At 39.4% G+C, this 25,287-nt stretch overlaps 2 protein-coding genes across 2 annotated transcripts in view; one reads left to right on the top strand and one right to left on the bottom strand.

Moving 5' to 3' along the window:
- Nucleotides 1–25,287, bottom strand: part of Oseg5 (intraflagellar transport protein Oseg5) — a 180,064-nt gene that overhangs the window by 131,490 nt on the left and 23,287 nt on the right. The gene's annotated exons all lie outside the window — the stretch shown is intronic.
- The window catches only part of Gabat (4-aminobutyrate aminotransferase), an 84,411-nt gene that overhangs the window by 56,222 nt on the left and 2,902 nt on the right, over nt 1–25,287 (top strand). The window contains exons 3-9 of the mRNA XM_071681026.1: nt 7,625–7,792; nt 10,091–10,171; nt 13,092–13,290; nt 18,217–18,389; nt 21,222–21,359; nt 23,324–23,481; nt 25,074–25,212. Coding sequence (XP_071537127.1) covers nt 7,625–7,792; nt 10,091–10,171; nt 13,092–13,290; nt 18,217–18,389; nt 21,222–21,359; nt 23,324–23,481; nt 25,074–25,212 — 1,056 coding nt within the window. The remainder of the gene's footprint in view (nt 1–7,624; nt 7,793–10,090; nt 10,172–13,091; nt 13,291–18,216; nt 18,390–21,221; nt 21,360–23,323; nt 23,482–25,073; nt 25,213–25,287) is intronic.

The raw sequence follows: 25,287 nt of genomic DNA, 5'->3' as shown, positions 1-25,287 counted from the left end.
TGCACCAATAATCACCCACCTCTCTCCATCAACTTTCAATTTTACCCATATTAATCGAGAATTTACTTTCTTACATTCTATCACATACTCCCACAACTCCTGTTTCAGGAGTATTGCTACTCCTTCCCTTGCTCTTGTCCTCTCACTAACCCCTGACTTCACTCCCCAGACATTTCCAAACCACTCTTCCCCTTTACCCTTGAGCTTCGTTTCACTCAGAGCCAAAACATCCAGGTTCCTTTCCTCAAACATACTACCTATCTCTCCTTTTTTCACATCTTGGTATATATGTATATATATATATATATATATATATATATATATATATGTGTATATATATATATGTGTATATATATATATATATATATATATATATATATATATATATATATATATATATATATATATGTGTGTGTATGGGGGTGGGTTGGGCCATTTCTTTCGTCTGTTTCCTTGCGCTACCTCGCAAACGCGGGAGACAGCGACAAAAAAAAAAAAAAAAAAAAAAATATATAATATATATATATATATATATATATATATATATACCAGTCAGAGTTACAGGTATACTAGGGAATGAGTAACATTTTCCCTAGTGTTTGGCTCTGTTGTATTTGGCGACATATTGCACTTACACCCACTGTCCATATCGAGAACTCAAGTTCAGCTGAATCTCCACTTAGTCTGTAGACCGCTGTTGGTACTTTCACCTCTGCCCTGCCCGGAAGCTACAAAGGTTTTCAAGTCTCATAATCTGAACATTTTTGTCGATGAGGACAGTGGCTGCTAACTTTTCATGTGTCAAGCATAGAATTTTAGCTTTTCACTTCATTTATCCAACAGACATGGCGTCTATGTGATTTTTTTTTTTGTCGTTTCATTAATGCTGTCGTTTGATGATACTTATTTCTGTAAATGTTTTCGTTTTTCCCTATCATCCATGCGTGATCAGCACACGCGTGCATGGGCAGCCTACTATACTCCGGACTCCCATGTCTTCCCACAACCCTCTAGTGCGCCGGCGCGTCCAGTCATAACGTCACTGATGATCCTCACTGACCAGGGCCCCTTGGGAATGCATTATGAAATTTAGGCTGATAGGCATCTAAGGCTATTCAGCGCTCTTAAGTACAGTTTAGAATATTCTCAGAAACTAACTTTAACTCAAATTACCCATTTCAGTTTTGAAAGAACAAGAAATGGAAGAACGAAAAGTACTTTTTTTTTTTTTTTTTGCTTTGTCGCTGTCTCCCGCGTTAGCGAGGTAGCGCAAGGAAACAGACGAAAGAATGGCCCCACCCGCCAACATACACATGTATATATATACACGTCCACACATGCAAATATACATACCTATACATCTCAATGTACACATATATATACACACACAGACCTATACATATATACACATGTACATAATTCACACTATCTGCCTTTATTTGTTCCCATCGCCACCTCGCCACACATGGAATAACACCCCCCTCCCCCCTCATGTGTGCGAGGTAGCGCTAGGAAAGACACCAAAGGCCCCATTCGTTCACACTCTCCTATACTTTTCGCTCTTCAGAAGAACGAAAAGTATAGGAGAGAAAAATAGCCCGCATGTGTTGGTCTGAGAGCTTAAGCTTGACCTTTTGCTGCATGGTTTGACCTACGTACCATGGAAAGGAAAATCCCCGCTGCCATAGCTTAAGCCATCACTGCTCCACACAAACCCCACCACCGCGTTAAGGTCCATGGAGATGGGGGAAGGGACTATGGAGCCCATATGACAAAGAAATATGCAAAGAATTAATAACCTCTACAGAACTTATTTTTGAAGTTATATTTCTATTATTCTAAGAGTTATTTCTGTTATTTTTTCTTTTTTTTTCATTTTCATTTCTTCTCCGGGCCCTTTCTCTACGAGGCCCGAGGGATTTTGCATCGATATCCTCGTCCTCGTGTGTGTGTGTGTGTGTGTTTGGGGGAGGAGCATGCCGGTGATTGGTGTATTCACTGAACCAACATTGGCGAAGGGATAAAAGTTTATGCACGGAATAATGACTGGGATATGAGTAAAGATTGATGTCTAGGGTAGAAGTTTGGACAGCAGATTTTCCTGTAAGTGCTGGAGTACTGTCCTTTGGCCATGGTAGAGGACAAGAGATGAGTCGTAGAACAAAGGATGAAGCAAGAGCTGGGACATGCTAGAGGAGCTGTGGCAAAAGTTTGAACATGTGACAGGGGCTGGGATAAAAGCTGGGACATGGAACAGGGGATCGGGGCCAGAGCCAGGACCAATGTCAGGGGCTGGAGCAAGAGCTGGGACATGGAACTGTGGGTGGGGAAACAGCTGGGGTATGGAGTAAGATTTGGGGCAAGAGCTTGACAAGGAATGAACAGAAAGGTCTAGTGGGACATGGAATGGAGAGAAGGATGGAGCCGGGACATGAGGTAGGTACTGGAATAAGAGCTTGGACATGGAGAGGGGATTGAAGCAAGAACCTGGACATGGAATGGGAGCAAGGATACGCGCTAGAACAAGGAATCGGGACAAGGGCAAGAACTGTTACGTGAAGTAGGGGCTGAGGCAAGGGCTGGGACATGGAGCAGCGGTAGGATATGAAGGGATTGGAACAAGAACTAGAATATGGAGCGGGGGTTTGGGCAAGAGCTGGGACATTGAATGGGCAGGGATGAAAGGTGGGATATGGAGTAACGGTTGGGGCAAGACCTAAGACATTCAGTGGGAGCATGGACAATAGCTGGGGCATGGAACAGGGACGGGAGCAATAGGTGAGATAAAGGAGGGGCTGAGGCAAAAGATGGGACATAAAGCCAGGGATAAGGCAACATGTGGGACATAGAGCAGGGGCTGGGGCAAGAGCTGGGACATGGATATCTCGCATTCAAGTCCCCTTTCATTAATACCCAATCTCTCGTATCAAAAATGCAGACACTCAAATCATCTTGCCTCTCTTCCTCCCTTTTCTTGTTTCTAGGTGCATTATCATTAATATTTACCCACTTATCGTAATCTACTTCACTTTTACCCACATCTTTTTGGGGCTCACTTCTTAACACTCTTTAACACATTCCCACAACTCCTTCAGCAGAAGCGGTACCCCTTCTTTAATTCTCATCCTCACACTAACCCAAGTTTACCCCACTTTACCTTTGAGACATTCCCAAATCATTCTTCCCCCTTCTCCTTGAGTTTTATTTCACCCAGTTAGAACATTCAGATTCCTCTCCTAAAACATATTACTTATCCCACTTCTATTTATCTTGGTTACAACCACACAAGTTTGGACACTCCCAGCCAAAGTCTTCGAGATCAATCACCAACATATAGATATATACACATGCATATATACTTGCACATATACAGCATCGCTATCCCCTGCTTCAGTGAGGTAGCAAGAGGAAAACACAAAAAAAAAGGCCACATTCTTTCTCACTCAGTCTCTAACTGTCATATGTAAAACACCGAAACCACAGGCCCCACAAACCTTTCTGTGGTTTACCCCAGACGTTTCACATGCCCTGCTTTAATCCATTGCCAGCACGTTGATGCTGGTATACATCGTTCCAATTCACTCTATTCCTTGAACACCTCTCACCCTCCTGTACATTCACGCCCCGATCGCTCAAAATCTTTTTCACTCCATCCTTCCACCTCCAATATTGTCTCCCACTTCTTGTTCCCTCCACCTCTGACATATATCCTCTGTCAACCTTTCCTCACTCATTCTCTCCATATGCCCAAACCATTTCAACACACCCTCTTCTGCTCTCTCAACCACACATTTTTAATTACCATACATCTCTCTTATCCTTTCATTAATTACTCGATCAAACCACCTCACACCACATTTTGTCCTCAAACATTTCATTTCTAACACAACCATTAATATTGTTGGAGCTCCTAATTCCTTCAAACATACCCATTTTTGATCTACGAGATAATGTTTTCTCCTTCCACACATTCTTTATTGCTCCCAAAACCTTTGCCCCCTCCTCCACCCTGTGACTCACTTCCACTTCCATTGTTCCATTTGCTGCTAAGTCCACTCCCAGATCTCTAAAACACTTCAATTCTTCCAATTTTTCCCCATTCAAACTTACATCCAAGTTAACTTGTCCATCAACCCTACTGAACCTAATACTCTTGCTTTTATTCGCATTTACTTTCAACTTTCTCCTTTCACACACTTTTCCAACTCAGTCACCAACTTCAGCAGTTTCTCCCTCAAATCAGCCACCAGGCTGTACCATCGGCAAACAATAATTGACTCACTTCCTAGGCCCTCTCATCCACAACAGACAGCATACTTGGCCCTCTCTCCAAAACTCTTGCATTTACCTCCCTAACCATCCCATCCATAAACAAATCAAACAACCATGGAGACATCACGCACCCCTGCCGCAGACCAACCCTCACTGGGAACCAATCACTTTCCTCTCTTTCTACTCTTACACATGCCTTACATCCTTGGTAAAAACTTTTCACTGCTTCAAGCAGCTTACTTCCCACACCGTATATTTTACAGACCTTCCACAATGCATCTTTATCAACCCTATCATATGCCTTCTCCAGATTCATAAATGATACATACAAATCCATCTGTTTTTCTAAGTATTTCTCACACACATTCTTCAGAGAAGACACCTGATCCACACATCCTCTACCACTTCGAAAACCACACTTTTCTTCCCCAGTCTGATGCTCTGTACATGACTTCACCCTGTCATTCAATACCCTAACATAATTTTCCATGAATACTCAACAAACTATGCTTCTGTAGTAAGGAAATTCACCTTTATCGCCTTTGCCTTTGTACAATGGCACTATGCATGCGTTCTGCCAATCCTCAGGCATTTCACCACGATCCATACATACATTGAATATCCTTGCCAACCAATCAACGACACAGTCACCCCCTTTCTTCATAAAATCAAATGCAATACCATCCAAAACTGCCACCTTGCCAGATTTCATTTTCTGCAAAGCTTTCACTATCTCTTCTCTCTTAACTGAACAATTCTCCCTGACCCTCTCACTTCAAACACCACCCTGACCAAAACACCCTACATCTGCCACTATTATCATCAAACACATTCAACAAACCTTCAAAATATTCACTCCATCTCCTCACTTCTTCACTACCTGTTATTATTTTCCCCCTTACCCCCTTCACCAATGTTTCCATTTGTTCTCTTCTCTCAAGCATATTATTCACCTCCACCCAAAACTCCCTAAAGTTTAATGATGCTCCATCACCCCAGCTCTCATTTGCCCTCTTTTTCAATCCTCGCACCTTCCCCCTGAACTCCTTCTGCTTTCTTTTATACATCTCCCAGTCATTTGCACTCCTTCCTTGTAAGTATCATCCAAACATCTCTCTTTCCTCTTTCACTAACAACTTTACTCCTTCATCCCACCACTCACTACCCTTTCTAATCTGCTCACCTCCCACCTTTCTCATGCCAAATGCATCTTTTGAACAAGCCATGATTGCTTCCCTAAGTACATCCCATTCCTCACCCACTCCCCTCACATCATTTGCTCTAACCTTTTGCCATTATACACTCAATTTCTCCTGGTACTTCCTTACATACGTGTCCTTTCCAAGCTCACTTACTCTCACCACTCTATTCTCCCCAACATTTTTTCTTCTATGTTAAAAACTTCTACAAATCTTCACCTTAGCCTTCACAAAATAGTGATCAGACATCCCTCCAGCTGCCCCTCTCAGAACATTAACATCCAAGTCTCTCTTTTACATGCCTATCAATTAACACATAATGCATAATCCACTACTGCTCTTTGACCTCTCCTTCTCACATACGTATACTTATGTAATCTCTCATTTTAAACTAAGTATTCCCAATCATCAATCTTTTTTCAGCACATAAATCCACAAGCTCTTCACCATTTCCATTCACAACAATGAATACCCTATGTACACCAATTATACCCTCAACTGCCACATTACTCACCTTTGCATTTAAATCTCAGACCCAGTCTCATGCGTCAGAGCTGCTGAAGCACTCACTCAGCTGCTCCCAAAACACTTGCCTCTCATGATCTTTCTTCTCATGACCAGGTGCATAAGCACCAATAATCACCCATCTCTCTCCCACTTTCAGTTTTACTCACATCAATCTAGAGTTTACTTTCTTACCCTCTGCCACACACTCCTACAACTGCTTCAGGAGTAGTGCTACTCCTTCCTTAGCTTTGTCCTCTCAACAACCCCTGACTTTACTCTTACGATTTTTCCAAACCATTCTTCCCCTTTACCCTTGAGCTTTGTTTCACTCAGAGCTAGAACATCCAGATTTCTTTCCTCAAACATACTATTATATATATATATATATATATATATATATATATATATATATATATATATATCCCTGGGGATAGGGGAGAAAGAATACTTCCCATGTATTCCCTGCGTGTCGTAGAAGGCGACTAAAAGGGGAGGGAGCAGGGGGGCTGGAAATCCTCCCCTCTCAATTTTTTTTAATTTTCCAAAAGAAGGAACAGAGAAGGGGGCCAGGTGAGGATATTCCCTCAATGGCCCAGTCCTCTGTTCTTAACGCTACCTCGCTAACGCGGGAAATGGCGAATAGTTTGGAAAAAAAAAAAAAAGAATATATATATATATATTTGGACGAGTCTTGGAGAAAGGGACAAGTATACAGTCTGTGGGGGATGAGAGGGTCTGGGAAGTGAGTCAGTTGTTGTTCACCAATCTTAGAGCAATGGAGGCTGATTCAAGTGAGAAACTGCATTGGTTGGTGACTGAGTTTGGAAGAGTGTATGAGGAGAGAAAGTTGAATGTGAATAAAAGCAGGCTCGGCAGGGTTGAGAGACAAGTTATTTATGATGTAAGTTTGAATGGAGAAAAATTGGAGGAAGTGAAGTGTTTTAAATGTCTGGGAGTGGACTTGGTTGGGAATGGAACCATGGAAGTGGAAGCAGGTCATATATATATATATATATATATATATATATATATATGAAAATTTCCTACCAACGAGGAAAGCGCTGTAGCATATACGGTATTTTATACGTTATAGTTTTTTCTTATTTTTGCTGTAAGTCTGAAGTGTAATTGAACTGACTCTGATTTTAATTATTGATTCCATGAACATAAATGTTCCTCTGTTATTTGACAGGTTGCCACATAACTAGCCACTGGTTAGTCAGTGTTAGGAAAAGTTAGACCTAAAAACCAGGATGAGCATACAGTACATAAACAGGCACAAAGATATTTCCCAAGGTGAATAATGAAGGCTTTCCGTATGTAATTACAGTCATTAGCATAACTGTTCAAAGTAAGGCAGAGTGGTTGTGGATATTGAAGGCTTTCAATTTCCTTAAGTTATGACAGACAGTAATATGTCAATTTTTAACTTTTTAAATAAGGCAGACTGCTTGAAGCCTAGGTAGTATACTTAACTGAGACTGCATTGCCTATTGCCTGAAATACATGACGCCCTCACAGAATAGCTAGTCCTAGTTATTGCAGCCATGGCTGATATGTGTGTTGCATCACTCAGCTTTAGGGATGTGGAGCTGAGGTCTCGCCACCCAGCCTGGGTTTGATCCGTCACGCTTCACTACTGGCAGGAGTCACGTGCTGTCCAGCTGTTTGTGGACTACGAACGCAGTCTTGGCAACTACCTGGTCGATGTGGATGGCAACACATTACTCGATATTTTCACCCAGATCTCCTCCCTTCCACTTGGGTACAGCCACCCAGACCTCCTAAACCTTCTCAACGATCCTATGAACATTGTAAGTAAAATATTCATTTTGTACTGTGACATGAAAGTTGTTTGCTGTAACAATGCCACAAGGGTTTTTCTTGCTAAAGAAAAAATGTATTAATAATTTTTTAACTTATACCACAAATGAGGTACCATAAATGTGTTCATGTATTCCTGAACAGAAAGAAAACATGCCCAAGCTCTCAGCCACCCTTATATTTATATATATATTACTAAAACCTCTTTAATGGGCTTCGAAAATCACTTTTTCCAGTTTACTTCCACATTGATGCTGCCCCATCACCATGCAACTTACAGTTTTTAATGTTATCAAAAATTTTATATCTGAAGAACCTTGCAGTCTTAGTTCTTGACATTATTTAAACAAAACTGGTCAATGTACAATTCATAGTTTTTACTAGAGATGAACCTGGCAAGTAAAGTAAGCCTTTTACAACAAGGAAATTCCATTAACTAAGGTACCCCAGCAGTGTTAAACCTGTATCAAAGCTGGAGAATATTACAAGCACAGGAAAAATACAAAGTAAAATTTCTAAGGAAACCTGTTTTAACCTAAACTTTGACCAGGGAGGCTTCACCTAAACCTCAACCTAAGAGCATTTTTAGACACCAGATTCATTTTCAAGACAGATTACAGAAAATTAGCCACTTTTGGGATAAAATCAAAATATGAAACAATAGGCAATAAATAGATTAAGAAATTTGCAGAATAGAAAACTCAGATGCAACAAGTAACTCACTCCAGAAAAGAACTAACTTTCTTGATAGGATTGGCTTACTCTTTAAGCACATGTACTACAGACATATGCTTCTCAAGGCTGTGATGAACTAAGAAATCCAAGCATAGCTCCTTGTGGAAAATGCACAGTAAATATGGCATCCACCATGACTAACTATTTTCATAAAGCACAGATATAAAAATCTGATCCAGTGGTTCACCTTAGCCAAAGATTATTTTGTTACCGTTGAGCCAGGTTGTAGATAATGGTAAGTGAGTAATTAAAGTCATATTTTTCTTTATCTGTTCCTGACATTGCCTTATTATTGCAGGTAGTGATAAATAAGTATGAAAGACAGATACAAATACAGATATACATATTTACATTTTTTCAAACATATTCGCCATTTACCACATTAGCAAGGTAGCATTAAGAACAGACTACTGAGTCTCAGAAGGAAAAGTCCCCACTTGGCCCACATCTCTGTTCCTTCTTTTGGAAAACTAAAATAGGAGAGGAGGATTTCCAGCCTCCCACTCACACCCCTTTTAGTTGCCTTATGATATCAGGGAATATGTGAGAAGAATTCTTTTCCCCTATCCCAAAGATAATATATATGACAGCTAGAGACGGAGTGTGAATGAATGTGGCATTTTTTGTCGGTCTTCCTGGCATTACCTTGCTGTGGGGCAGGGTAGCAATAGGAGTGGATGAAGGCAAGCAAGTATGAATTCCTGTCACTACTCCGCCCCACAGGAAAACAGTATTGCTATCCCCTGCTTCAGCGAGACTGTCTTTCCCAAACCACTCTTCCTCTTTACTCTTGAGCTTCATTTCACTCAGAGCCAGAACATCCAGGTTTCTTTCCTCAAACATACATATCTCTCATTTCTTTCCTCAAACATACATATCTCTCATTTCTTTCCTCAAACATACATATCTCTCATTTCTTTCCTCAAACATACATATCTCTCATTTCTTATCATCTTGGTTACATCCACACACATTTAGACACCCCAGTCTGGGGCTTCGAGGAGGATGAGTACTCCCTGCTTGACTCCCTCTTCCATTTCCCTTTTTAGAAATTTGAATATGGGGGGGGTCTAGCCCCCCGCTCCTGCCCCATTTAGTCACCTTCTACGACATGTGGGGAACACTTGGGAAGTAGTCTTAGTCACTGTTTCCCTTGTCAGCAAGGTAGTGCAAGGAAACAGACAAAGAATGGCCCAAACAATCATATACACATATATATACATAAACGCCCATACACGCACGTATCATACTATACATACATATACATATTAACGTATACATACATATACATAAACAGACACATACATATGTATATACACATGTACATATTCATACTTGCTGCCTGCATTTAAATATAGGAACAAAGACATAGCCTCATGTGTTCTCTTCCACTTTGCAGCTGTCATGTATAAAGCACTGATAACTAGAGTGAAGATGTCAACAAATTTGTGTGTTCTACTGATTACAGTGTGATATCCTTATTTTTATTGGAAACTTTTAATTTTTCTTATTTTCTTTTGGGAAATCAACAGCCTTTTTTTTTTTTTTTCTAGAAAGCATTCATTAACCGGCCAGCATTAGGATCCTTCCCAGGGACTGATTGGCCAGAACGGCTCCAGAACTCCCTTCTTCAAGTGAGTGTACTCTGTATTCCTTTCAATGTATTGTTTCTAGATACTCTGATAGTAACTGTTTTGTATGTTAAACCATTATATATTTTTACTTTATTCCAATTGATAGCCCTGTCGTAGGTTTCATGTACTGAGTCTTAAAATGTATTGCTATTGCTGTTCCAATCAAATATAAAGTCTTCATCATTATTACAATAAAGTACACGCAATGCAAGAGTTGAGTGAATACAAGGATACCAAGATTTTTGCTAAAGCCCTGTCACTGTCTTTCCATCTTAAGCAGAGGACCACTATAATTGAAACTGTATTTCAAGAATAATTGCAGCATAACATTGTTATGGAATATATACAACAGAGTAACCATGGAAGCTCCAACCCAACATCAAATTTATTTCTTTGATTTTTTCATTTTGATGAATGTCAATACAATTCCCTCATGTTTGAAAAAGTACAAACATTGTATTTTTGGAAAATATGATAAATGCAACAGTTTCTAATAACATAATACGAGTATACAAAAAATGGTCTCACATTTGCACATCTTGTTGGTATTTCCATTTTCATTATATGAATTATCATGTTTGAACTTTCTTCTGCTATGATCATGTTTTAGAAACATAAAAAGCCAAGCCTTAAACTATACCTTTAACATTTTACAGCATCAAAATAATCATATTTCAGTATGATTAAAAATGAGTAACCATTTGTTTGTACAGTATGAATAGAGACTTTACACTCGTGGGAAAAAATTTGTAAAGCTTTTTTTTTCATTCTTGACAATTTTCTAAACCTCTGTATATTGTCTGCCTTTAATCTCATCACAGTATATTTCATTCATTCATCATCCAGTCTGTTACTACAGATGAATTTCTTCACATCTTTCTTAGTAACTTTTTTGCTTACTTTCTTGGTATAACTTCTCCCTGCTTTTTCCATACATCTTTCAAAAGAAATGGGTATTGTCAGTTTGATTAAGAAACTTGTAAATTGTAATCAGGTTTTCCCTTATTCTCTGAGCAGACTTATATTTTCCTATAATTTAACTTTCTTATTTTAGGTAACATTTTTGTTGCTCTCCGTTGGACCTTCCCTGTTAGATGTTTTAATTTTTTTCAAGTGTAGAGACCAAACCTAAAATGTATACTCTTATCTTAGGACTAAAGTAAGCTCTTAATAGAAAAGTGAACACTTCCTTATCTATGTACTTAAATGTAATTCTAGTAGTAACCCAAAAGCAAATTAATTTCTGTTGCAACTACCCTAATACAGTACTGTGTTTTGGAGATAAGCTGGACACTGTGTTGGCTTAAAAATATCTTCCACACACAGACATCAATGTAGCTTGTTTCTAACCGGTTTATTGTCATTCTTAGGCATTCTTCAATGCTTGTATTTGCTTGAGTTGAACTTCATCAACCTTGTTACTGATCAACTCTGATACTTTTCTAATTTTTTTGTAATTTGATTCAATCATGGTCATTCCTTAATTCTCTTATGACCTTTGGATCATCCACAAAGATAATGAAATATGAATTTAGTCCTTCTGGTAAATTATTTACACAGATCAAGAACAGCTGCAGCCTTAAGACAAGCATGCCAGTGGTCACTCCTACCTACTAAGAAATGGCAAATTTGACATGCATCCTCTGATCCTTTCCATTTTGATGATTTTGATCCAACAAAGGAGTTTTCCCATTATGCTACTTAAAAATCCAACCTCTTGCAGGGCAATATGAAATGCCTCATGGCATTACAAGAAGTCATGGTTTATGCATCCATTTCCAAGACAGATCACACTCCTCGTACTGATTAGTTTTAAAGTTTTGTTTTGCACAAACTCGTTTCTCCAAATCCATATTGCTTCTCACCTAGGTAGCTTCTCCTTGAAAACCACAGGAGCTTCTCATTTTCTTTGAAAAATGATATTAACAATGTAAAAAAAGGGCGAATCCAGTGTTACTATTGATTTAATGTTAAACAGGGGTTATATTCTGACATTATTGTACTTCTTTGCAGATATAAATAAATTTACCTGATGGGATAAACAATGGGAAAATAGAAAACTGAATCAATGAGGCTTCCTCATATCTTTATTTCAGGTTGTTACCAATATATCCAGTTTTCCAGGATTTCACCACATTGCTTGATAAGAAGCCCTTCATAATGAAAAATATTCTCTTACAATCTCAAATGGATCAACAGTTGCTGGTAGCAGGTATATGGCTTTTATGATATCTGCAGCATATTTTACTACTTCAGACTGTACTCATGTTTACAGTAACATCTGGAAGAGCACTTTTCCTGTTCTAGGAGCAGGACAACTAACTTCCATTAATATTTGTTTGGCATTTGGAACCCAGATAATCTTGAGTCATCCAAAATACATTGTTTCTTATTGAAGATTCCCTCTTCATACATTTTCTTCATATAATGACCGACATGATACAGGCAAAACATGTCCTAGTCAAAGGCCATCTTTGGTGGAAAAAAGTTAAACAAGAGAATAATAAAATAAAAATGAATTAGAGCTCTGCTGGTTTTTATAAACCTTATTCTTAAAGGTGGTTTCAGGAAGAGGGAAAGACATGAGGACCAAGAAAATTCCAAAGGTATCATAACAGCCATTTCTTGTCTGGTCAGTCCAGACAGAAGCTATGGGAAGCAGCTGCCAGATATATACTACAGGCCCAAGCCTCAAGGGCAGAGATACAAGCAGACAACTCAAAGGAATATTACCCAAAATAATAACTGCCTCCAACTACCCACATCTCACTTTCTATATGCCATATATTTCACCTACACATATCAGCCCTGCTTCCCTAGATACCTTCCAATACCCTTCCATTCCCCTCATTTCATTTGCTCTCAGCCTGTACAAGTGGTCTCCAAATTGTTAAAAACTCTTACTGTGGTTGTATTACAGGTAGCACCAACAGGCCTGCAACACCTGTGTACTATGGCATGTGGTTCCTGCAGCAATGAAAATGCTTACAAGGCTATATACATATGGTACCGCACAAAGGAACGAGGTGGCGAAATCAACTTTACACAGGAAGAACTGGAAAGCTGCATGATTAATCAAGCACCTGGATGTCCCTCATATTCATTGCTTTCATTCACAGGTTTGACAAACACTGACTCTTTAATTAAAATATGAAAATGTGGTAAGCCCAAGTCTGCACTGCTTCCAGTAGCAGGGCAAAACGAATTCTTTATAATGAGAAGTTCTTTAAAGAGACTGCATTTCCCATGATATAGCTTTGCCAAAGGTGACTTTTCACTCGCAGTGTAAACCTTAAGTGTACTTCCCATGATACAGCTTCACCAAAGATGACTTTTCACTTAGTGTAGAAGAGTTTTGTCTGTTTTCCTATCTTGCTGAAGCGGGGGTAGCAATACTATTTCCTGTGTGCCAGGGTAACGACAGGAATGGAGGAAGACAAGCAAGTATATATACATGATTATATAAGAGTGGATGAGCCATTCTTTGTCTGTTTTCTGGTGCTATCTCACTTGTGCGGGAAATGGCGATTAAGTATAATAAATAAAATATGAATATATATATATATATATATATATATATATATATACACATGAGGGGGGAGGGGGATGGTATTCCATGTGTGGCGAGGTGGCGATGGGAATGAATAAAGGCAGACAGTGTGAATTGTGTGCATGGGTATATATGTATGTGTCTGTGTGTATATATATGTGTACATTGAGATGTATAGGTATGTATATTTGCGTGTGTGGACGTGTATGTATATACATGTGTATGGGGGTGGGTCGGGCCATTTCTTTTGTCTATTTCCTTGCGCTACCTCGCAAACGAGGGAGACAGCGACAAAGCAAAATAAATATAAAAAATATTTTTTTTTCATATATATATATATATATATATATATATATATATATATATATATATATATTATCTCGGAAAGCAAAAATGGGTATGTTTGAAGGAATAGTGGTTCCAACAATGTTGTATGGTTGCGAGGCGTGGGCTATGGATAGAGTTGTGTGCAGGAGGATGGATGTGCTGGAAATGAGATGTTTGAGGACAATGTGTGGTGTGAGGTGGTTTGATCGAGTGAGTAACGTAAGGGTAAGAGAGATGTGTGGAAATAAAAAGAGCGTGGTTGAGAGAGCAGAAGAGGGTGTTTTGAAGTGGTTTGGGCACATGGAGAGGATGAGTGAGGAAAGATTGACCAAGAGGATATATGTGTCGGAGGTGGAGGGAACAAGGAGAAGAGGGAGACCAAATTGGAGGTGGAAAGATGGAGTGAAAAAGATTTTGTGTGATCGGGGCCTGAACATGCAGGAGGGTGAGAGGAGGGCAAGGAATAGAGTGAATTGGAGCGATGTGGTATACCGGGGTTGACGTGCTGTCAGTGGATTGAATCAAGGCATGGAAAGCTGTGTTTTTTAACACATTCCTTTTCTTTGGCTTGGTACATGATTAGATAGCAGTAAAAGCTTTATTATTTGGCTCGGATATGCAAAATCACTGGTTCCACAAAAGGTCCCCCAAGATATTTCACTGGAATTACTTTACTGATGTGAAAATATATAAATTGATCAGTATTGGACCAAAGATCAGTGCGTGTGTGGACGTATGTATATACATGTGTATGGGGGGGTTGGGCCATTTCTTTCGTCTGTTTCCTTGCGCTACCTCGCAAACGCGGGAGACAGCGACAAAGTATAATAAATAAATATAAATATATATATATATATATATATATATATATATGGTTTCAGAAGTGGTAGAGGATGTGTGGATCAGGTGTTTGCTTTGAAGAATGTATGTGAGAAATACTTAGAAAAGCAAATGGATTTGTATGTAGCATTTATGGATCTGGAGAAGGCATATGATAGAGTTGATAGTGATGCTCTGTGGAAGGTATTAAGAATATATGGTGTGGGAGGCAAGTTGTTAGAAGCAGTGAAAAGTTTTTATCGAGGATGTAAGGCATGTGTACGTGTAGGAAGAGAGGAAAGTGATTGGTTCTCAGTGAATGTAGGTTTGCGGCAGGGGTGTGTGATGTCTCCATGGTTGTTTAATTTGTTTATGGATGGGGTTGTTAGGGAGGTGAATGCAAGAGTTTTGGAAAGAGGGGCAAGTATGAAGTCTGTTGGGGATGAGAGAGCTTTGGAAGTGAGTCAGTTGTTGTTCACTGATGATACAGCGCTGGTGGCTGATTCATGTGAGAAACTGCAGAAGCTGGTGACTGAGTTTGGTAAAGTGTGTGAAAGAAGAAAGTTAAGAGTAAATGTGAATAAGAGCAAGGTTATTAGGTACAGTAGGGTTGAGGGTCAAGTCAATTGGGAGGTAAGTTTGAATGGAGAAAAACTGGAGGAAGTAAAGTGTTTTAGATATCTGGGAGTGGATCTGGCAGCGGATGGAACCATGGAAGCGGAAGTGGATCATAGGGTGGGGGAGGGGGCGAAGATTCTGGAAGCCTTGAAGAACGTGTGGAAGTCGAGAACATTATCTCGGAAAGCAAAAATGGGTATGTTTGAAGGAATAGTGGTTCCAACAATGTTGTATGGTTGCGAGGCGTGGGCTGTGGATAGAGTTGTGCGCAGGAGGATGGATGTGCTGGAAATGAGATGTTTGAGGACAATGTGTGGTGTGAGGTGGTTTGATCGAGTAAGTAACGTAAGGGTAAGAGAGATGTGTGGAAATAAAAAGAGCGTGGTTGAGAGAGCAGAAGAGGGTATTTTGAAATGGTTTGGGCACATGGAGAGAATGAGTGAGGAAAGATTGACCAAGAGGATATATGTGTCGGAGGTGGAGGGAACGAGGAGAAGTGGGAGACCAAATTGGAGGTGGAAAGATGGAGTGAAAAAGATTTTGTGTGATCGGGGCCTGAACATGCAGGAGGGTGAAAGGAGGGCAACGAATAGAGTGAATTGGATCGATGTGGTATACCAGGGTTGACGTGCTGTCAGTGGATTGAATCAGGGCATGTGAAGCGTCTGGGGTAAACCATGGAAAGCTGTGTAGGTATGTATATTTGCGTGTGTGGACGTATGTATATACATGTGAATGGGGGTGGGTTGGGCCATTTCTTTCGTCTGTTTCCTTGCGCTACCTCGCAAACGCGAGAGACAGCGACAAAGCAAAAAAAAAAAAGAAAAAAAGAAAAAAAAATTTTTTTTTTTTTATCCCATGTCTTGCGTTAGCAAGGTAGTGCCAGAAAACAGACAAAGAAAGACCCATCCACTCATATATACACATACATGTACATATATACAAATGTACATATTCAAACTTAGTCATCTTCATCCTTTCCTGGCGCCACCCTGCCCCACAGGAAACAGCATCGCCACCCCTTGCATCAGAGGTAGTGTCAGGAAGCAGTTGAAAAAAGGACACATCTGCTCACACTCATGCTCTAGCTGTTATATGTAATGCATCGAAACCACAGCTCCTTATCCACACCCAGGCCCTACAGACCTTACCATGGTTTACCCTAGATGCTTCACATGCCCTGGTTCAGTCCATTGACAGCACGTCGACCCCAGTATTCCTCATTGTTCCAATTTACTCTATTCCATGCATGCCTGATGAAATCCATCGTTTCCCTAATATTGGAAATAATGCAGCCTTAGAGCTGTAGAAGCTCCTAAGGGATCCAGGAGTAACTTCAGAATTTTTTCAAGAAAGGGGTCCTTTGATTTGTTTATGGTTCGGGTGGTGTGGGAGGTGAATGTAAGGGCCTTAGAGAGAAGAGCAGATGTACAGTCAGTTGCAGTGGAGGGGCCTGAGAGACCAGTCATTCGCTCTTTCCTGATGACATACCACTGGTGGTAGATCCGAGTGAGAAACTACAGAAGATGATGTCCGAGTTTGGGACAGTATGTGAAAGGAGAAAGTTGAGAATAACTCATTTCTTGTGAATAAAAGAAGTAAAAAGAGACAGGTTAATCTGTTTGAGTAATGTTGAAATTAATCTGGAGGAAGTGGGATGTTTTAGATACCTCAGAGTGAATATAGCAGTGAATGGAAATATGAAAGTTGAGGTGGGCCACAAGGTAGTTGAGGGGGTTAAGGTCCTTGACACATTGATTAGAGTTAATGGACTGTCAGATATGGCAAAAAAAAGTGTGTTTGATGACATAATAATTCTAATATATTTCTTATGGATGGAAGGCTTGGGCCCAAGATAAGCAAGCATGGGAGACAATGGATGCTTTGGAAATGAAGTGTTTGAGGACAACATGTGGAGTGAGGGCATTTATCAAATAAGAAATGATAGGGCAAGAGAAAGGTGTGGCACTTAAGAGGTCTGTGCTTAAGAGAGCTAAAGAGGATTTGCTGAAATGGTTTGGACATAAGGACAGGATAAGTGACAGGAAGATAACCAAAAGGGCTTACATGTTGGAAGAGGAGTGAACATAAAAATAGGGGAAACCAAGTATGAGGTGAAAGGATGGCATGAAATGTGCTTTGAGTGTTCAGGGCCTGAACAGGCAGAAGGGTGTGAGGTGTGCAAGAGATAGACAAAAACTGAGCAATGTGGTATACAAGAGCTGATATGCTCTCAGTGGGTTAAACCAGGGCATGTGAAGTGGTTAAGGGAAACCATGGAAAGATTCATGGAGCCTGGTTGTGGATGAGAGCTGTGGTTTTGATGCATCATACATGAAAGCTGGTAAGTGAATGTAACCAAACTAGGCCAATTCTTTGTCCATCCCCAATGCTAACTTGTCAACATAAGAAACATATCAGTAAATATGTGTGTATATGTATATATGTTCCCCAGAGTGCATCCAATAATAGCGTTGGCCTACACCTGAGCAAAGCCCATAAGGCAAGATCATATTTCTTTTTTTTTAGTGAGTTGTACCTTGAAAGCAGTTTCATGTATTTGTGTAAGGTTGTTAAATGTCAACTAAAACTAAATTTAGATACCAGATTTAAATCATATATTTCTTATTTATTAAAGTATGAGTATGATGGATAATTCTAAACAAATTCCACTTCTGATCTTAAAACCATACTCTTCAGTAAAGGTAACATGTTTGCATTTCATTTACAGGTGCTTTTCATGGAAGAACGATGGGATGCCTGGCCACCACTCACTCCAAAGCTATTCATAAAATGGATATTCCATCCATGGACTGGCCTATAGCCCAGTTCCCTCAGTACAAGTACCCCCTTGAGGAACATGTACGAGAGAACCAGGAAGAGGACCGAAAGAGTCTAGAGGAAGTGAGTCTATGAGTTAAGAAGTAGTGTTAACATCAGTGTCTTTAGAGGCTTCTAGGATATCAGTGTTGAATTTACTGTCCTCACACAGCATAAATACCACTTTACCCATATTTCTCCACACTCATATGTTAACATTGCCAAATTCAAGAAAACTAAAATTCAAAAGTGAGTCTCCAAGACTTTTTGGTTTTGTGAGGTGCTGGTCCCAAAGGGTAACAAGGTCCTGTGATGGTTTGTAGCTTCTGTTAGATCAAAAAATGGCAAATGCTGGACTGATTTATGATATACAAAACTTGTCTGTTATTTGAAACTGAAAAAGATTGAAGTAGCACAGTAAATATATGATATTTTTCCTGTATTATTAGCATGGTCAAGCTGTCAGACATCATTGTGGCATCGTCAGATCTTTCAACATCATTGTATGCTTTAACAGAGACCGAACACAGGAATAAGTGTGTTGAGTATACCTGGAAAATTGTATGGAAGGGTATTGATTGAGAGGGTGAAGGCATGTACAGAGCATAAAACTGGGTAGAGCAGTGTTGTTTCAGAAGTGGTAGAGGATTTGTGGGTCAGGTGTTTTCTTTGAAGATTACATGTGAGAAATACTCAGAAAAACAGATGGATTTGTATGTGGCATGTATGGATCTGTAGAAGGCATATGATAGGGTTGATAGAGGTGCATTGTGGACATCTTATGAATAAATGGTGTGGGAGGAAAGCTGCTGGCAGTGAAGTTTTTCATCACTGGTGTAAGAGGTGTGTGATGTCACCTTGATTATTTAATGTATTTATGGATGGGATGGTTTTGAAGGTAAATGCAAAAGTTTTGGAGAGTTGGGTGAGTATGCAGTCTGTTGGGGATGGTAGGGCCAGGGAAGTGAGTCAATTGTTGTTTGCCGATGATACAGCACTGGTAGCTAATTCAAGTGAGATACTGCAGAAGTTGGTGACTGAGTTTAGAAAAGTGCATGAAAGGAGAAAGTTGAGAGTAAATGTGAGTAAGAGCAAGATTATTAGGTTCATTAGGGTTGAGAGATAAGTTAGTTGGAATGTAAGGTTGAATGGAGAAAAATTTGAGGAAGTGAAGTTTTTTAGATATCTGGGAGTGGACTTAGCATCGAATGGAACCATGGAAGTAGAAGAGAGGCATAGAGTGGGGAGGGCGCAAAGGTTCTTGGAGCCATTAAGAACATGTGGAAAAAGAGAATGTTATCTCAAGGCAAAAATGGGTATATTTGAAGGAATAGTAGTTCCAACAATATACGGTTACAAAGCATGGGCTATAGATAAGAGTTGTGTGGAGGTGAGTGGATGTTTTGGAAATCAAATGTTTAAGGACAATATGCGGTTTGAGGTGGTTTGCTCAAGTTAGTAATGAAAGAGTAGGAGAGGTGTGGAAATAAAAAGAGTGTTTAAGAGAGCAGAAGCGGGTGTGTTGAAATGGTTTGGACACACGGAGAGAGTAAAAGAGTGAACAAGGAAAACTGTAAGACTAAATTGGAGATGAAAGGATGAAGTAAAAAAGATACAGAGCGATCAGGGTTTGAGTATGCAGGTGGGTGAAAGGCACGCTTGGAAAAAAAGTGGATTGGAATGATGTGGTATACTGGGGTTGATGTGCTGACAGTGGACTGAACCAGGGCAAGTTAAATGTCCAAGGTAAACCATAGAAAGGTTTGTGGGGCCTGGATGTGGACATGGTGCTGTGGTTTCAGTGCATGACACATGACAGCTAGTGAATGAGTGTATGCAGATGTGGCCTTTCTTTGCCTGTTTCTTGGCATGGTCTTGCTGATGAAGGAAGCAGCAATTGGGTGTGAGAGAAGAGAAGAAAATGTATGTTATCTTTTCTTCTTTTCCTTCAAGCATTTGTGCTATTTCCTTTGAGACAGGGTGGCATTGGGAATGGATGAAGGCGAGCAAGTATGAATATGTACATGTGTATACATATGCATATATATGTTTGTAAGTATATATATGTACATGTATGTGCATATATGTACACATATGTGTATGTGAGTGGATGTGTTTTCCTTCATCAGTTTCCTGGCACTACCTTACTAATGCAGGAAATGGCAACCAAATACGGAAAACTTTATATATATTGGTTCGGTTAGTTGTACTTTAGACATATCAGTGATGATGTATGGATGCAAGGCATCGGCTATAGATGAAAATGTGCAATGGAGAGTGGTAATGAAATGTTTAAGGACATGTGGTGCGAGGCTGTTGGATCAAGTAAATGATAAAAGGGTAAAAGAGAAGTGTGGTAATAAGAAGAGTCTAGCTAAGAAAGCTAATAAATATGTGCTGAAATGGTTTGGACATATGGTGAGAATGAGTGAGAAGTTGAAAAAGAGGACATGTGTGACAAAAGTTGAGGGGAAAAGGAGAAGGAGTGGACCAAATTGGAGATGGAAGGATGAAGTAAAAAAGAGTGCTTGGGGCCTGAACATGCATAAGGGTTAAAAGACGTACATAGAAGGGTTAAAAGATGTGCATAGAATAAAGTGAATTGGAACAATGTGGTATACAGGGGGCAGCATGCCATCAGAGAACTGAACCAGGGCATACGAATCAGGTGGGGGACACCACAGAGAGATATTTGGTTCCTGGTCGTGGATAGGATACTCTAGTTTCTGTGCATTACACATGATAGCTAGAGAATGGGTCCAGGAGAGAGGCCATTCTTCATCTTTTCCTGATGCTACCTTGCTATAGTTGGAAATGACAGAAAAGTATGAAAGACAGTATATATAATAATGATAATGATAAAATAATTTGCTTTTTTACCATAACATTATTTCTCACTAAAACGACATCTTTCAGGTTGAGGACCTTATCCACAAATATAAAAGCATGGGGAAGCCAGTGGCTGGCATTGTAGTTGAACCTATCCAATCAGAGGGTGGAGATAATCATGCTTCACCAGAGTTCTTCCAGAAACTACAGCAGATAGGCAAAAGGGTATGTTACATGCTCTCAGTTACTATAGATATACATTTGAGTTACTGCATGCATATGTTAGAGGTTCTCATTCATTCTTAAAATAAAGTATCGTAAGTATTTTAAGAGGTTTAGTCTGAAACCTTTCATTTATTCATGAAATCAGGTACTGTAGGTATTTTAGAGATTTAGTTTGAAAACTGCATGACAGTGTTTCAGATATGATAGTAAATAAAGAGTATGATCAGAGTTCACAAATGACAGAGTATATATGCTAGTGGCTCTTGAAAAGAATAAAGAACATTATGTTGTGTGTGCTGTGGTTTCGGTGCATTACTGCATGACAGCTAGAGACTGAGTGAGAACGAATGGGGCCTTTGTTGTCTTTTCCTAGCACTACCTCGCACACATGAGGGGGGAGGGGGTTGTTATTAGATGTGTGGCGAGGTGGCGAAGGGAATGAATAAGGGCAGACAGTATGAATTATGTACACGTGTATATATGTATATGTCTGTGTGTGTATGTACATGTATACGTTGAGATGTATAGGTATGTATATTGTGTGTGTGGACGTGTATGTATATACATGTGTATGTGGGTGGGTTGGGCCATTCTTTCGTCTGTTTCTTTTTATTCTCCCTAAAATTAATGATACTCTCTCACCCCAACTCTCATTTGCCCTCTTTTTGGCCTCTTGAACCTTTCTCTTGACCTCCTGCCTCTTTCTCTTTTACATTACCCAGTCATTTACGTTATTTTCCCTGCAAAAATCATCCAAATGCCTCTCTCTTCTCTTTCACTACTAATCTTACTTCTTCATGCCACCCCTCTACCTTTTCTAATCTGCCCACCTCCCATGCTTCTCGTGCCACAAGCACCTTTTGTGCAGACCATCACTGCTTCCCTAAATACATCCCATTCCTCCTCCACTCCCCTTACGTCCTTTGTTCTCACCTTTTTCCATTCTGTACTCAGTCTCTCTTGGTACTTCCTCACACAAGTCTCCTTCCCAAGCTCACTTACTCTCACCACTTTCTTCACCCCAACATTCTCTCTTCTTTTCTGAAAACCTTTAGAAATCTTCATCTTCACCTTCACAAGCTGATGATTGGACAACCCTCCAGTTGCACCTCTCAGCACATTAACATCCAAAAGTCTCTCACGCGCCTATCAATTAACACGTAATCCAATAACGCTCTCTGGCCATCTCTCCTACTTACATACGTATACTTAAGTATATCTCTCTTTTTAAACCAGGTATTCCCAATCACCAGTCCTTTTTCCACACATAAATCTACATGCTCTTCATTTCCATTTACAACACTGAACACCCCATGTACACCAATTATTCCCTCAACTGCCATATAACTCACCTTTGCATTCAAATCACCCATCACTATAACCCGGTCTTGTGCATCAAAACTACTAACACACTCACTCACCTGCTCCCAAAACACTTGCCTCTCATGATCTTTCTTCTCATGCCCAGGTGCATATGCACCCATCTCTCTCCATCCACTTTCAGTTTTATCCAAATCAACCTACATGTTTGGGGATTGAAATTTTTGTATTAATCCGAATATTTTGGCATAATTCATGCATAATTTTGTATGAATGGGAACACTGATTAGTATGAAACACTGGTATCCCAACATATCACACTGAATGAATTTACATTATTTGGAGAGATTTATTTCTACACTATTGGTACATACACTGGAAAAGAAAACACTGTACCTCTTACTCATAATGTAGCTGTTTTGACAGTCTCACTTAAAATGAGGGAAGACCTGGTATCATGCTGTGTTAACTTTGGTTGTTTAGCAGTTGAATGCAAGAATACTATTACATGGAATGTCTTGGTATTTTCATATTGTATGGAGTAGACCATAAGAACAGAAAAAGTTATGACATTTCCTAAACCATGCCTCAAACACAGAAAAAGAAATCTCTCATTTTATCATGACTAAATTTCCACTCCATAGACTGGTGCAGCACTGCTCATTGATGAGGTTCAAACTGGTGGTGGCCCCACTGGCAAGATCTGGTGCCACGAACATTTTGACCTTCCAGAAGCTCCAGACATTGTAACATTCAGCAAAAAGATGATGACAGGTGGATATTTCTGCAAGGAAGAATTCAGGTAAACTGTGAAATTAAATACTTTTCTCTCATCCTCATTTGAATCACACATAACTACCTTGATGCATGTACAGAGAAAAACAAATTAGTAATGGGACCACTAAAAAATGTCTCAAATTGGAGAAAAGATTATGTGAAAAACTAAAGCCACATTTCATTAATGAACTAAAAGCATGTCTTTTGAATTACATAAGACAATTTGTATCAGTGAAAGAGCTGCCAAAAAGCTTCATAACAAATTACAGCCTAAAAGAAACATTGTCCAAAATGAATTGGTGTGTGTGTGTGTGTTTGCTATTACCAATTTATATGGTATGGAAAGGAGTTTTACACTTGTTAACCCCCATCTCAAGCATTTTCTTGTATCATACAACTTTTTAAAATTCTGTATGATGTCAGTTTTCTTACTCAGGCTCTTCTGGTCATCCACTAACCTTAAAGGATAAAAGTTACATTCACTAGTTGTTCCCTTCCACTGAAAAAATCTTCTATCATTCGAACGCATTTCCTTCTTATTCCTGCCTGAAGATCCAGCTTCTTTACCTGTTTCTTATGTGCTGCAAACTTTTTGGCAGTCTGGTTATGCACAGTCCACTAGCAGAGTGGTCAGACAAACGGAAAATGAAGTTTAATGTAGACAAGTGTAAGGTTACGCACATTGGAGATAAGAATATATGTTACAACAACAAACTATTCAGAATCTCTCTTACTAAAGTAAAGGAAGAATAGGACCTTGGAGTTGTCTCGAGAAACAATCTGAAACACACTAAACATTGTCAAGCAGCAAGTACAAAAGGCAACCAAATATTAGGTTTCGTAGCCAGGAACATAGATTACAAGACAGAAATAATTCTCACACTTTATAATTCCCTAATATGACCACACCCTGAACATGCAGTCCAGTTTTGGTCCTCAAACTATAAAAAAGATGAGGAAAAATTATAGCAAATACAAAGACATGTGACAAAATTGATCCCATCCCTTAGAAATCTGGCATACTAAGAGAGACTAAAACAATTGGATCTCTTCTCCCTTAAAAAATGTATATTTCGCAGTGACTTAATCCAAGTGTCCAAAATTCTGAATAAGTTCGATAAAGCTAGTCAAAAACATCTTTTCAAAATACATGAAAGTATGGTCACCAGGACAAATGGAATAAAACTCAAAGCTAGAAGATGTAGTACTGTAGCTAGAAGATGTAGAATAAGGGTATCAGTAAGTGTGATTTAAATTTTCCCTGATTTTTCCTGGTTAGTTATACCTAGACTCAAAAATGATGGTAATAAGACCAGTAATATTTTTCTCTATTATATTTTCTTTTGGCATGAAGCAGCACAGAGGAGTCTAGTAAAGACTTGGAATTAAAAGCATATTGATCATTCGTTTCCATTTGGTCTGATGAAGACTGAGAATCAAAAGATGCATTGATAATTAGTTTCCTCTTTCTGCTTATCAAAACAATAATCATAATTTGAAATTTCAGCAGATGAATATGGAGTTAGAACTGGTAACTAGACAGTCATCATAGCTTTTAAGGACTGGAAATTGAAATGCATATAAGAAATTACGATTTTTCTGTTTTAACTTTATCAGGCCACCTCAAGGATACCGCATATACAACACCTGGATGGGTGACCCTTCAAAGGTCATCATGCTAGAAGAGGTTATCCGGGTTATTAATCGTGACCATCTTTTGGAGAATGTCATGGAAACAGGAGAGGTTCTCATGAAGGTACGTTAGTGTGTTAGCTACTTGATGGCAGTGATTTCTATTCAAACCTACTATCTGTCTGTGAGACAGGGATTT

This window comes from Panulirus ornatus, chromosome 32 (genome assembly GCF_036320965.1).
Source record: "Panulirus ornatus isolate Po-2019 chromosome 32, ASM3632096v1, whole genome shotgun sequence".
In the NCBI taxonomy this organism is placed as follows: Eukaryota; Metazoa; Arthropoda; class Malacostraca; order Decapoda; family Palinuridae; genus Panulirus; species Panulirus ornatus.
Note: the sequence above shows the minus strand (reverse complement) of the source record. Positions and strands in the feature narration are given on the sequence as shown.